This window comes from Lethenteron reissneri, chromosome 14 (genome assembly GCF_015708825.2).
Source record: "Lethenteron reissneri isolate LAM-NWPU_2019-01 chromosome 14, ASM1570882v1, whole genome shotgun sequence".
NCBI classification, from domain to species: domain Eukaryota; kingdom Metazoa; phylum Chordata; class Hyperoartia; order Petromyzontiformes; family Petromyzontidae; genus Lethenteron; species Lethenteron reissneri.
The window spans coordinates 4,875,208-4,890,358 of NC_083792.1; the positions used below are offsets into that span (position 1 = coordinate 4,875,208).

Here is a 15,151-nt window from a genome sequence, read left to right on the forward strand (position 1 = left end):
GGAAAAGGACACAACAACAACCGAAAGCGCAAAGCTTAAAAATCAGCCATCAGATTTGGGAGCTTTATCAGATACATATGTTTAAACAACAAGTTGCCAAATATCAACACATTTTAAAGTGTAACATATCTGCAGTGTGCTTGTAAATTCAATTACCACAAAAGTGACCAAACATATACTTTAAAACAAGCGTACAATGCTCCATGTAAATGTACAGCCCTTGTCCCAATCAACGGTCAAGATGAGGGTCTCACCATGGCAGGCAAGATCGTGGGGGGGTTTATTTGACCATACTTCACCATGCTGGTCAGTGCGGCTTTGGTTGAAGGTGGGGGAAGGAGCATTAGCCATAGGAACATAAAAGTACAGTGCAACAACTGATTTTGCTGCAATGCCTTCTGCTGCCCCATCATGTAACCATGCAGCCCAAAACACCTGTTTTATGAATGTCTGTAACCAATTCAAGCGCTATCCAAGATCAGACACACCAATCCTATCCTGTATGATTTGGTCACAGGCGAATGCTGCATTCGCCTAACATTTATTTTTCCCTCTGAGATCAAACAGTCATGATAACATCATTGACTTGAGTGTACTTTAAACCACTGCCATGGCAATGTTGAATTTCAACCAATTGCTCTTGGCCGCCAACAGAGAAGAAAACAAGCCCGACACTCAGCTGAGCAGGTAGACAGACCGCTCGGGCTTTGTTCCCGTCACGGCTTGGCTCTGGTTTTGCCTCTTTCACGTGGCTCGGCTCACGCTTGAACCGGCTCAGCTGTTGCTCTCGGAAGATGCTCGAGCGGCTCAGCCCTGGCTCGGCTCAGGCTCAGCTCACGGTAATTCCCAAGCACGGCTGGGACCATGCTCACAGGGGCAGCTGAAAGTTGAGCGTGACTTTGAGTTCGTCTTCGCTTGAGCTACTACAGCCAATGCTCAGCCGAGCCGTGACTCATAATACGGGCGCCCCCAGGCGTTACTGAAATAATAACAATAATTAGAAATTTTTACTATTACGATTATTTAATCCTTTATAAGAAGCTTCCACACGATCGCCCATGGGAGCTGCTTGTAAAAAGCCCCTGCGGATGTTTTATTATGGTTTTTGTGTGATAGGAAAGGCAAGATAAAGCCTTCACTCGACCGAGTGGCCAACCCTGGCAGGAGAAAACGGAACAGCACACACACCAGCATTCTCACCCTCATTACTCACTTCCGACAGGGAAAGCGTGAGTTTGGGTCTTGCGGGCGCTTAATCGTGGTTTTTCTACCGAGAAATATAAAAGCAAGACGTTTTAAAATAGTGGCTAGACATTGTGAAATGTAATAACACAGTGTAATTCTAACTTTGAAAAAACCCACAAAGGAAAATGGTGATGGAAATTGCACGAGTGAAACTATATATTCACCACTGGCTGAACGGATGTATGCAGAGACAGGAAGAACACTCAAATTATTCGCAGAGAGGCCAGGAATCTACTTTCTCGACTGCATACGAAAGGCACCCCCTGTTGTTCAGCTGCTGTGTGTGTGTGTTCACCGCTTGATACGTAACCACACCTCTAAGTTGCTAAATTACAGGCATGAGCTACCACATCCATTATACAGGTACATGCATGCATGTGTATGCATTAAAAATGGTGTTTGTTTTTACATCTTACCCTGGTCACATTCCAATTGTGCTATCAGCATCCTGTCATTGGACAATGAAACTTCCACTCGGACCTCTGCAGCTTGCTGTGAATCGCAATGTGTCAGAGAAAATGGGTCCGGAAGATGACCTCACAGAACTAATTCTGAGTTCAGTTCAAGAGGCATCTTCATACACACTAGGATTATGCCTTTTTATACGCCCCGCAAAGAGGGTTCGCTGCACGTCAAACAAACTGCAATGTTGAAGTCTCACAGATGGAATTTAGTCCAATTTAGTGAAAAAAAGCATTTTATTTTAATTTGGTGACCAGGCCTGAGACCATCAAATTGCTGCACTTAAGAGCCCCATGTAATCCCAGGTGTCTGCTCAGATCTAAACAAAAAATGTCACTAAACTTTTTATTATACCAGGGAAGGCCCATCAGAAGTGACCTGGCCATAAATGATAGCTCAACGAAGTGGCTTATCAAGTGGAAATTCATAGCGGCCAAATACTCAAAACGCATGCAAACTCCAGAATATACAGCAGGCGTCAGGGTCGGGATCCGACCGAGGGTCTTCGCTGTGCCAGTTCAGTACTTTGCTGACCCCTAGGCCACCCAACCACCTCTTGGGGTGTTCACTGGTAACTTGGTCTAGCCCTCTTACGATATGCAACTCTTAGTTTAAGTTTGGATGGCACAGTGATAACACATGTGCCTCACAGCAAGAACGTTTCTGGGTCCAACTCCCAATTCGGGCGACTTTCTGCGTGACGTTTGTGTGTTCTCCCCCCCCCCCCCCTCCCCTGTTCTGCATGGGTCTCCTCCAGGTTCTACAGTTTCCTCCCAACGCAAAAAAACCCGTAATATTGCTGATAAATTTCCTGCAAATTATTAACTCGGGATTACACATAGCAGCATCGTCCCAACCAAACCACCCCTCCCCCTGCCCCAACTACTGCGAACACTTGGCAGGACCCTCCCTGAAAGAGGCATGAGACTGAGAGAGACTTAAATAATAGTATTAAAGAAGAGAATCCAGGAAGCCGCCCCGACCTGAACGTGACGGGAGGTTTTTCGTTCCGGTGGCGGACAAATACTCCGTTGTAGGAAGTTCCCAGCAGAACGTCGCTGCCGGATGTGTCCTGCAAGAAGATATGGCCGTCAGGTTTGCACACCTATTCGTTGACGAGAGAAAAATAGCACAACTTAATTTTCACTGGCGAGGAGTTTTGCTTGACGACTTAAAAAGCACGCACGCTCAGCTCCGGTTGGCAGTAAGCAACGTACAGCTGTCCGCACACCGATCACTGTACAGCCACTGTCTCTCTGTCCATCCGTCACCTCCTCTACCGCTACCGTCACACGACCGTAGCGCAGATTTCTACAACACAGTCTACGTGTGTTTGGCTCTCGTCTGCACTGCATCCAGCGGGTTAAATGCAGCTCAGCACTGGAAAAGCTCACGTAGCCCGACTCAATTCTAGAAGCTTGTCAACTCTCGCAAGCTTAGCCTTAATCAAGGACGTCTCGAGCCTCCGCTTGGCGAACGCGAAATAATATATAACATGGCAACTTTTCTCGGCCTCATTTTAAGCATTTCTGACAACACCGCAAAGGGCAAGGGAGCCAGCGAGTTAAAAAAAAAATTGCGTGACATTTCCACTGCTGCAGCCACAAGCGCAGAGGTGAAAATGCCACAAGCACAGAGGACCCCCCCACCCCTCAACGGGGCCTTGCACAAGCCGCGCCTCGCTGCCATCGAGGCCCTGCGCGACCACTCGGCGCCCTCGGCTCCAAACGCCCAAACCGTCACATCGTGGCCAGAGGTCAAACAGACGTGACTAAAGGGGAGAGCACGGTGGAGCGGAGATGGTGAAGTAGGAGGAAAAAATTAACCCGTAAAAACAAAGTTTTTCACTATAAATCCTTTATATGCGTGTTCAATGGGCCACAACCCAGCCCACATTGGTCTTTGAAACGGGCGGCTAGAGTCCTCTCGTCCTCTGGCTTGAGATGGCTGCCACCTATGGGTCAGATGATTGTCTGCCACCATTAAGCAATTGGTAATTAAAATGTTGAAAAAAAATTTCACGAAAATACATTGTCACGCACAACGAGTCTGTGTGCAAAATGTCAGCTCGATTGGATCACGGGAAGTGGGTTAAAAAACGACCGAAAGATTTGCACGGTCGTAAGCAAGAAAGCAACCAAGTGAACTTAATATAAAGGATTTAAAAAGGGTACGTGGAGCAGAAGGGTGAGCAGCGAACAATCACACTTACGGTGCCGGTATAATTAGAGCTGGAACAATTCGCCAATTAAGTGGGAGCTTCATCGACTATGATTTTGTAAAGGACTGCTTTATTTAGGTCGATTACTCTGGCCCCTTTTAAAAAACGGCAACCCCCCCCACCCCGCCGAACATCCTGCCTCCCGAAGTCAGGAAGCCCCAGAGAAGCCATGCACAGCATGACACGGCTGAAAATGACAATGACGTCATCACGCCCCGCCCATCACTTCTCGTCCAGCGGCACACGCGTGGACAAATGCGAGATCTTTTCCCATAACTCTCCATGTTATCCGATTAGTCGAGGAACTGAAGCGATAATCGGTAGAGTAATCGACCACGTAAATAATCGGATAGTCCAGCTCTCGTCATTAATATTCTCATTTCCAGTGGTTCTACATTCACTCAATGTAATATTCGTCTCACCATTGTTCAGCCAATCGGCGTACTGCAGTCGACAGGTCAACCAATCACTTGGCGGTCGAGACCTGCTTTGCATGCGCACGCCGAATGGGTAACACCGCAAGTGAGAACCGGTAATAGGCGCCACAAGGACTAGAGTCAAACGGCGTGAGAATTTTATTGTTTTATTTTTATTATTTCCCTTCTACGTGACTTTACCGAAAAAACCAAGAATATGAATCCCTGCAATCACGAAAGCTTTAAATCGAAATTTAGAGTCAAACTATTAATTAACCACTCTGCCCGGTCCACGCAGCTATTATGAACGTGAATGCTCAAGTAATTTTATGCCAATTGTTTGAGCCACTGAATTCAGTCGATACCAGAGCAGTGGACACGTTTTTTTCCCATTTTGAGAAACAATGTAGGACAGCAGCAATGGCTTCAGAGGGCTCTATATTCAATTGGCTGATGTGCCTCACTGATGGGACTTGCTAGATGAGCAAGCACATGAATAATTCATGTTCCCTATTAAGGAAGGCACTCGCTAAAAGTAAGCATTGCTCGTAATAAGTGAGAGGACGCGCACAATTGGTAATGCACGTTTAAAAATAAATTAGGAACACCGCTGTATTAGCATTGTTTAGGTCTCTGCGTTATATAAACGGGAGCTATACGTGGGGTTACAGTTCCCCACTGCCATTAGAAGAGATAAAAATCATAATAAAAAAATGAATGCATAAATAAATAATTAAGCCGTCAAACGTCTAAATATAATTGTGTTTTTCATCACTTTCCATAGCAGGCCACTTATATTGCTAGGCAACAACCTCCAGAAATCACCGCTAAAATTGAACACGTCAACATTACACATCGCCATTATCAGTGCTGCACTGACGTGGCATGCATTGTGCACGTTCTAATTTGCTCGAATTCACAACGAGCTCTACTCAACTGCTGCAGTTGGTTCCTCGTGGATCGCTGGAGAGATACAACACACGTCGCAACGTGATTGGAAACGGCTGAAATGCCCTGCCTGTCCAGCCCCCTCTGCTATTATTCTGTCATCAGCGTTCCTTGTAAACGTATTTATTTTTTACTTCTTTAAGAGGGGGGTAAAAAAGGCTTTTTCCCAAAACTGTATCCCGTCGTGCGGTCTACATCATGTTACGAGACGAGGCATAAGTTCGCATCTCTCGCACAACCTCTCATGTTTGAGAATGACCCATGGAAGCGGACACCACAGAGCTACCTTCGAGTTCTGTTCCAGTGGGGCCTGGGCTACCACTGCACTTTTCCACCCCACTCTGCACTGTGGGCAGCAGATGGCAGTGCAACTAAATCTACTGTTGTACTGCACAATGTTCCATACGTCTATGCTCCTGGCCTTTACCAACTGACATTGACCAGCGTGGTGAAGTAGGTTCAAATAAACCGCACGACCAAATGCAGTGAGGGCAGGGCCCTTCATCTATTTTATTCTAATTAGGATTAATCTAGCGCCCTTTCCAGGGTGCTTTACAATGCAAGTCGACAGTGGTACACACAGGGGGCAAAAGAGGAGCAACGGGTGGGGTGGAGCGGCTGTCATCCAGCAGTGAAATGACAAAAAGAGGGCAGCACGCATACAATGTTAGGCATTTTAAAAGGACATTGAAATAAATTGAAACCCGGACCTACAGAAGAAAAGCACATGGGTTAGAATGCACAATTTTTTTACCTACGTGACTTTACCGAAAAAACCTAAAAGAATGCACAAACTGCCACGCATTTGAGCCACAATGAAAGATGCACCTACGCGCATGGTTAGAAGCCAGCGTGGGCACTTGATGTCCTTAGTAAAAACGAGAAGACCGAAAAGAATTGTAATTAGACTGTGTACCGAGCCTGCTATCAGAAGCAAGTTTGAAAGTAATTTTTAAGGGCCAATGCCAACGTGAGCTCCTTTGGCATCGCACCAATGTGATTGCTATTGCCGGTAACAACAGGCTCACGTTATGACATGCAGTGCATGGTGGGAGCTGCCTGTGTTAAACCAACACGTTTCAGAATGCACTGGGGTAATTCAAATCACCTAATAAAACTGCGATTAGGGAGGCGATTATGCAAATCAAAAGACAATGGGGAATTTTCCTTTTCCAGAAAAGTGATTCATGTTTTGTCTTTCCCCCCAGTTTCCACCGCCATTGTGCCACGAGGCGAAGACTCAAAACTGTCCAAAACAGCAGCGCCTTGGAGGGCAGCCCATGGAAAGTGATGTCGCAACAACACAAAAACTGCTTCCGAGATCCCTTCAAGCGACCTTCACTTCATGCACACACTAGGGGGAGCATTTTCCCACATACACTGCCACACTTGAGACGATTGTCGCACGCCAGTCTAGCAGATATGTTTTTTTTTCCTCTCTCTCCCAGAGCTGGAAGATAATGTCGATGGTGTATTCTTTTGCGTGCATTCACTGGCTAGCAAGCCGAGACTAACATAAACTCACTACGACGCTTGAGAACTAGCTTTACCCATGGGTGGCTACCCATATGCAAATCCAGGATTTCTCTGCAGTGCTGGGCTCATTTGCCCCTGAGCCAACCGGCCACATCTTGCACGTTTCATTAGTAACTTGGTGTCGTAGCCCTCTGTCGCCTCAATATCTACGCGATGTATTTAAAACCGTCGCACCTCAATGGAGGGACGCTCGCTTTTTGAGAACAAAATAAAACGTAGGCGTTTTTTTCGGGCTGCGTTTCACCGTCAACACATGGTCTATCCGGCCTCACCTTGGCTGAGAAGCTCTCTTCCCCATAGCCCTCCAGCTTCTCTGCCTCCTGGATGTACAACAGCTCTGCCTCCGCTGGCCTCATGCCTCTGGTGGGGGGGGGGAAATATACGGACAAAGTCAGTCACACGAGCTGCCCGAGAAATGGTTTCTCCCGGAATAAGCTCCCTGCAAATCCCTTCAGAACACCCACTGACAAACGATGATCTTAAAATGGTCCCAGAATAGTCGTACAAGCTGTCCTATGACCAGCCATGGCCGAGGGCTCCATTATGTGCTCCCAATATACAAGTGCAAAAGTCGCCCCTCCCCTACCCACCCACGTTCTCATCGAGCTGATAAAATATGTATGCTTTGTGGGAGAGTTTTTTTTTATTCAGTGAGCAACAAGGCTTCCCAGTACAGAGGACCTTTTATATTTAATTTATTCATTTCGCTTTGCGCTCATGCGGCTAACGACCTCACACCCGCGTGCAAATACGCCTGTAAATACGCCAGGAAATATGTTTAATCCACGCAGCGTTATTCACCGATTAGAGAGACAAGAAATTTGCACGCACCGCATACAAGCTTGCCTATAACATGCCACATAGTCGACCAGGCTGGTAAAATATAACTGAATGTTCAATTGCCTTCATGAGTCATGCTTGCCAAATATTGCACAAGCCCTGATATATTTTTTTTATACTTTCCACCTCTGAATTTCATTTGGGAGAGACTATGAAATTGATCGCTTGCTTTGACTGCAGGCTTAACCTTGTTCAGTGAAGGATTCTTCTTCAAAACTTTGTTCGTATTTGCCACAAGCAATGCACGAGTAACAAACAAAAACCCTGATTGCTGTAGCAGTGCGGTGCATTTACAGATACCCCACTAAAATAACAGCTAAACAGAGAACAAAACTGCATTTGAATTCAAAGCTTCGACCACATCTTTCTGAGAGATCCGAATCCGCTCGTTAAATATTTTTAACGCAATCTCTCATCCGTAAAATTAAAATATGCAGCCGTTTCTTTTTCAAGATGAAATCAACCTGCCGAGTACAAAGAGGGTCATGATAAAACAGTGGGACGTCTACAAATGGATCGCCGTGTTTATCAACATGTAGACACAATGGATGTACCTTGCAGTGTGTAGACCACTGTCCTCCAAAGGCAAACAAACGTCTACAAATCACAATCAGGATATTTATTTGTCCTGGAGGAATCCGATGAGCTACAAAGCTCTTTTCACGAATGTTCAGTAGAATGAACCTGACAACAATGGCCATTACTTTCTCTCTCTGCACTCACCGCGGCCCACAATACCCACTCCCCTACTCTTTCTCAAACTCTCCTCCTCCCTCTGATTGCAGGCTTCCCCCCAAACAAACATAGGCACAATGCAGCGAGGTAGGCGAGAGATTCGCTTAAGGGGGTCAAAGATTAACGGAACGGTGAAATCGGCAAGCAATGTTACGGCACCACTCAAGTAACTCATGATAAAGGTTTTTGGGTTAGCTCGCGTTATTTAGAAATGTGTCGTAACCCTCCACCACCCGACACGGCCAATCAGCAAAAAAGTGTCACGTTGACAAAAGACAAATAGTTCACTACTTTAGCCCACCGGTGTGTTGAAGAGTGAAACAAGAACATTTACAATATTAGAGTACGACGTTTCGCTGGTAATTGCATCCAGCATCATCGGGCAATTCGCCACTCTTCAACACACCGGTGGGCTAAAGTAGTGAACTATTTGTCTTTTGTCAACGTGACACTTTTTCGCCGATTGGCCGTGGTGGAGGGTTACGACACATTTATAAAAAAACGCGATCTAAACCCAAAAACGTTGATTATGAATAATATTGGTCGCGAAAGCCTACGTGTTAAACCACTCAAGTAAGATTTAGAGTTGAGGCTTGCGCTGGGCACCTCCTCCCGGTGTGTGTTGGCGCTGTTACCGCCTGTTGGTCGGCGTGATGTCTGACGCTTCACTCTGCATGATGGGAGCTGCAATGCTCATCTGCAATTTTATTGAGGGACTGTGTGTGGTCTGGGACCGATTTCGCTGTTGTTTTGCTGCCTTGTCCAAGCTTTGGACTTGGCGTACTTATGCAATTGTAACTTCTATACTTAATTTATTTAATAACTATTTTTTATATATTTTTTGTGATTTGCTTACCTTTCCTATACTTTGCACTCCTCCCGTTGTTTCCACTGTTTGTTGTTCTAACTTGCTGACCCAGCCCATACTGGACGACTGTGAAAAAATAGCTTCAGAAGCTCGTCGGATTTCTCCAGGATAAATAACGATTCTGATTCTTCGGGAATTGAGGAACTATTCCCCAGATCCTGAAGAAGCTCCTGACACTCGGAGCGAAACGTCGGACACCGTGCCGAACAACACGCGGCACAATAAGTATACATTTATTATTTACCTATTGTTACTTTTATATGGGTAGACAGAGCAATGCAATTCACTACATTATCATCCTCTATCATGTATCGTCATCATGTTAATGGAATGCAATTGTTCAGCATGTTGTGTTAGGGACAATTTAAATTATCCGCAGTCCAAAGCTCAATAAATATTTATTTTATCGATTCGTTGTGAATATTTTGCGCATGTGGCCCAGCAAGGGACTCAACTTTTGTTTACATTGTGATCCTGGTGGTAATTAAGGTCGCATTCCATTAAATCGGCAGAAAAACAGACGCAACAAGTCCAAGCAGCAGCGCGAGACGAAAATTGCTTTAGAGGCCCCAGAGCATTTTTGGATTCCAGTGAACTTAACGCAGCTGCACAAAAATCGAGGTTTGAAAAATAAATGTTGCCAAGCAAAGACATGTCTTTCTTTTTTCAACAGATCCTGATGATACCAGCATTGCAAGACATCACAGAACTCTGAAGGATAATCAAGCAGCAGAGAACTTTTTTATTTTACTATAAAACAGCCCTTTGCGGACCACACACACGTTTTGTTGTAATGCTTTGGCTAGCTGCTTACATTCTCGGAAGCGATCAGTGCATTAATCACACGAGATAATGTGTTGCACAACAGAGTGTGGTGCATGAGTACAGCGTCGAAGTGCGTCCCTGTAATTAAACGAGCTCTGGGCTGCTCAAACATCTCCGCTGGTGGTCTGAGGCGATGGTCCGCATTCTTGTGGCAAAGCGCAGTCTGTCCGCGCCGCGTGTAACAAAATTTACCCCGAGCCCAGAAATCCCATGAATTGTCGCAACATTCGGGTGCCACGATTTCGATTCCAGCAGAGATTATTTCTCGTCTTAACGTGTTTGCGTCTCGTCGGTCATGTTTGTAAAAAAAAAAATCCCCATCCTCATTTTGTACAGTTTTGAGCATGCTATTAACCAAAATGTAACGCGAGTGCGTAATTTTATTAGGACGCCACTGGAGTTACGCGCTCACAGAACGGAGGACACCGTGTATACGTCAGCTCATTGCAACCTTCCAACACAAAAACGGCAAACATCCCACGTATAAGCTGTAAGATTGAAAACTCGTCTTTTAATTAACTGCTTTGCGTTTAGTTTGTTGTCCTTCCCCTCACAACTCCGATTAGCACAATTGGCTACGTACGGTGCGAAATATGTTCAACATACATACATACAATTTGAATATAAGTAGCATGAATCGTCAATAACAGACCCTCCCTCGACACTAAAATAGAATAATCGTAATTATCAAATCGATTTTTATAAATTAATCGGCGCATAGTGACATCCGTACCGTACATAGGACTCCCACTGCTGTTTTTCCATCAAGTGGTACTCATTTTATAAACCAGGTAGAGATGATGGGCCGAGCCAAACGCTGAGGATTTGAGCTGGGCAATCTTCCACAGCGACACCCCACTTAGCAATTGACAGTAAACCTCAAGCTCATACAGAGGTGGATATAAACATTTAGAATTCTAGACATCTTGCAAGTCTATGTCTGTTGAACTTCTTTTGCACCGTATCCAACCGTGCTAATCGGAGGTGCGGTATAACAGTGGTTGTGTATAATTATAACACTTTACTCAGTAATTTCGCAACACATTTGGCAATAAACACTGCCTTAAATGAAATAAATATATAACAGGCGATGTTTGGACAATAGCCCTCATTCGTAGCAGAAGGATGGCCATCTCTTTTCGTGATTGTCAAAAGTGTTGAGGTTTTGTTATTTGTGCACCACAGCCAAAGCAGTATCGCAGAAATGTCTCCGTGATTTGTGTTCCGCCAAAACAAAATGGTTTACTTACTACAATATTAACTCTGTAATTTCCATTCCCTAGCATACATTAAGCTGCTATTACCATGTAATTTTCCTCCGGTGGTGTGGAAATGTGTGTACTTTATTCCGAACAGCAACAAACATAACCCCTATTAACCACTACTGAAACCTTATACGACATCCTGAATGTATACGTGTGCCCATGCTTGTGTGCGGGAGGTGGTCATGAAGTGGGTGGTGAGAGCATTGACCTACGAACCTGACGACTTCAGTTCGCTTCCCAGCTACGGCTTAAAATTGCGGCAAGAAAATATCTGAACTGGTTCTGAGCCTCCCCTAAGTTGATTTCAGTCTTCAACGAGTACCTGATGCGGTGTGTAAACGTGAGCACTTGCGCAGGCTGGGCGTGGTGCCAGCCACACCAGCCACTCCCTTAATAGGTGCTCTCTAACAGCACTTGCCCCGGCAACTTCTGTACTGGGATCTTTGTGTACGTGTGAATGTAGGTCTGTTGAGAACCTAGCCTGGCACAGATTAGGACGGTTGCCTATGTAACGGTGCGAAAGAAGTTCAACAAAGAGTACGCACATACAGGATGATGCCTTGGTGACGTCAACTACAATTTAATGGTGAACGGCAACTGTTGCTGATTTTGTATTTCTCTGTGAGAGTTTCAGTCTGCCAAGAGATAGTACAATTCCAAGGCGATTATAGACTTAATATTCCAGCCAGTGTACTCGGGTGGGTCACATAGGTGTATTATCTCATTGCCTGCATACTATTTTCTAAGGGTGGATGGGAGAGATACTTTTGAATATCCAATCCACTTATTTGGATAACTGGAACAATGTCCCATTTAATCCTTGTTGTGGTTGTGTTTATAGCTTAGGATATGTTAATTTATTGGCCACTATACGTCATGTGCTCTCTATCTGAAACAAATAGGAATGTGGGCTCTGCGTCTAATCATTAAGGTTTACAACTAACTGCGTGATGAGAAATGTTGTGTAATAATTTTCATCACCTTATCAATCAACTTCTGGATGTCTCCCAATGCCATGTTCGTGGTGGGTTTTTGTTTCTGTTGTATCACCTTACTTGACCTCGCTGGTCATAGTTGGTTTCATGAAAGGGGGGGGGGGGGTGCCCCCAGGAGTTGCGCAGATATTGCGTCACTGCTGATGTCAACTGTGGCCAGGAATTCAATTCAGGTTGCTGGATTCACAGCATAGTGAGATAACCATTGCTCAACTGTCCTAGCAAACGGTGCATATACACAATCTGTGGCTCTGCAAGACCGATAATCGAATCTGTGAATAACGAGAAAACCCATCATGACAGGATCATCGTGCAGACCAGAAAACCCATAAGACTTTTTGCATTATGCAAAAACTATTAGCAGTTCCTGAAGAACTGTGTGGTTGTCCTCTTGTCTTCCTGTGAGCTACAACACAATTAGAATTAAAAATTGGTTTACAGATGATTAAATTATTCAATTATATCACATTCATGACCGTGCCGATGGTGGCCATGGCACCATCGGCATCAACTTAAGGACCAGGGTCAGGAAGCGCTTTCACTCACGTTCTGAGCTCCTGTTAACAACCTAATGATGTTGGATACAATCTCCTGGAAAACGTCCATTTAAATGTCGTGAGGTTATTCTCCAACAAACACCGGTGGCGCAGCTGGAGCAGTGACACATTTGGCCACGTTTCATCCACGAGACACTTTGATTAATTGCCTGTGTCGGGTGCAGGAGGTTTTACGACACGCATCTTATTTACACAACGACCTAACCCAAAAGAAACCAATCACTCATTATTTTGACTCAAACTACAAAATGAGTACACACTAATGCGTGGCTACAAACCAACAAACTCTTCTTTATTTAGCACAAATAGATTGTTGTATGTGGTTTGCCAATACTGCCAATACGCAACAAAGACTAAACACATTTGCCAATATCACAGACTTAAAAAATGTGGGGGGGGAACAGCACCCAGATAATTTATGTGCTACAAAGAAGGGCCCCCCATTCCCCATAACCTCGTCGTTCATGACATTTATTTCACTGTTAAGGCAGTGTTGTTGATGAAGGTGTCGGGGTTTCGTTATTTGGGCCAACACCGTATCGCCATTTCATTCGTCTATGAACATTGTACACATGTGTTGTTGGCGAGTCAGCGCAGGCACCAGAGATGCTAGTGAACGTAGCAAGCGGAAACGAAGCATCATATTTGTAAGGATTTTTTGCACAATTGTTGTTTCAAGTGCCAAATCTATAAAACGCATTAAGAGTCAACAGGGGTAGTAAAGATTTCTGAATAAAGAACAGAGCTAAACGGAGCTAAATTCTACTGAAGTTATATCGCAACACGGAAGACTAAGGGTTCACCTTGCAAAAATGAAGTATCTTATTCTTCAGTGTGTATTTTGGGGCAGAGAAAAGAGAAAAACGCTCTTCAATTGTAAAAATAAATTCCACAAATTCCGACAATTTTACTGCCACTTGCAAACCTGATAACGGAGAGCCATAAGAATGGCTGTTCTCGATAAGGGTTATAATCAGTCAAAGGCACCTTGTTGACTTGAAGTCTTCACATTTTAATGTGCTCGACTGGGTGCCTGTGTTTAAGCACGGTGGGCATCACAATGCTTTTAAATCACTCTCTCCTGCACGTTTGCGCAAAGCTTCGTGCGACTTCGAGTGCCTTCCTTGGGAGGCACCGCAGGCATCGTCGTCTTATTGCCGAACAGATAACAAGGCAGCAGACATCGTGCTGCTCGCAGCAAACATCGCGATTTTCACCTGAAGACGGGCGCTTGTGTTGCGTCCGAAACGTCGCCATTTATTTTGTTTTATTTCTACCTACGTGACTTTACCGAAAGAACCAAAGAGTATGGATTCCTGCAGTCAAGATTGCTTAACAGATTATTTGGCGAAACGGCGGGCGTTGGCAGCAGTGGTGCACAAGCACAAAATTAACAACAATGCACTCAAACGCATGGCCTATTATACAGTGTTTCTCTTTAAAGCAGTGCAATTGACAAATGTGTTGCGTTTTTTCATTAATATATATACACGTTGCAGATCCAGGCAAAAATAAACTTAGGACTGTAAATGGATGTCTAAACAGGCTCTTTAATTTAAACAAAAATGTGCAAATGTAGTTAATCCTACCTGCACTGCTAAATTATGTAAGGAGAAAGCAAATGCGTGATTAGGAAATCAATATACATGTGATCATGAAAGTTCCAGAGAACTATAAAGTATATGAGCAAACAAGCAAAACCCGTATAAAAAAAACTTGAATAATAAACTCAGCAATGGGTAAAGTGCTTTGAGGACTGGTTAAAAGAGGGCTGTTTGCGTGCACCGATTTCTTCAGGTAAGCTGAGCACAGGGCACAGGGCAGTGTGTAGCCACACCATGCCCCCAGCCATTCCTTAGTTTCTCAGTGCAGGTGTCATACAGCGAGTGTTCATTTTATACTCGGTCAACATCGGGGAAGGCCTCGACCGGATTCTATGCTCGGTACGCTTCCAGGAAACCCAGGCCAAGAATAAAACAGCGATTGTAACTTGTATATATTTTATGTATATTTATCTAGTTTTCGTGTTTTGCTTACCTTCCCTATACTTTGCACTCCAATCGTTGTTTTACTGTTTGTTGTTGTAACTTTCTGACCCATCCCTACTGGACACACCTGTGAACAAGAGCTTCAATGCTCATTTGATTTCTCCAGGATAACGATTCTGATTTCTAACGCTGGGCTCAGATAGCCGCAATCGCGCCAGGTGAGAAGGCCCAGGAGTTTAACTCGCATTAT

At 44.7% G+C, this 15,151-nt stretch overlaps 1 protein-coding gene across 7 annotated transcripts in view; it reads right to left on the bottom strand.

The window, feature by feature from the left end:
• LOC133342272 (tyrosine-protein phosphatase non-receptor type 21-like) overlaps positions 1-15,151 on the bottom strand; it is an 86,949-nt gene that overhangs the window by 40,846 nt on the left and 30,952 nt on the right. For 6 of the 7 annotated variants that reach the window (XM_061551328.1, XM_061551326.1, XM_061551324.1 and 3 more), the window contains 3 exons: positions 7,101-7,188; positions 2,691-2,779; positions 1,214-1,267 (listed from right to left, as the gene is read on the bottom strand). In XM_061551328.1, coding sequence (XP_061407312.1) covers positions 1,214-1,267; positions 2,691-2,779; positions 7,101-7,188 — 231 coding nt within the window. The remainder of the gene's footprint in view (positions 1-1,213; positions 1,268-2,690; positions 2,780-7,100; positions 7,189-15,151) is intronic. The other variant, XM_061551327.1, reaches the window with a different exon arrangement.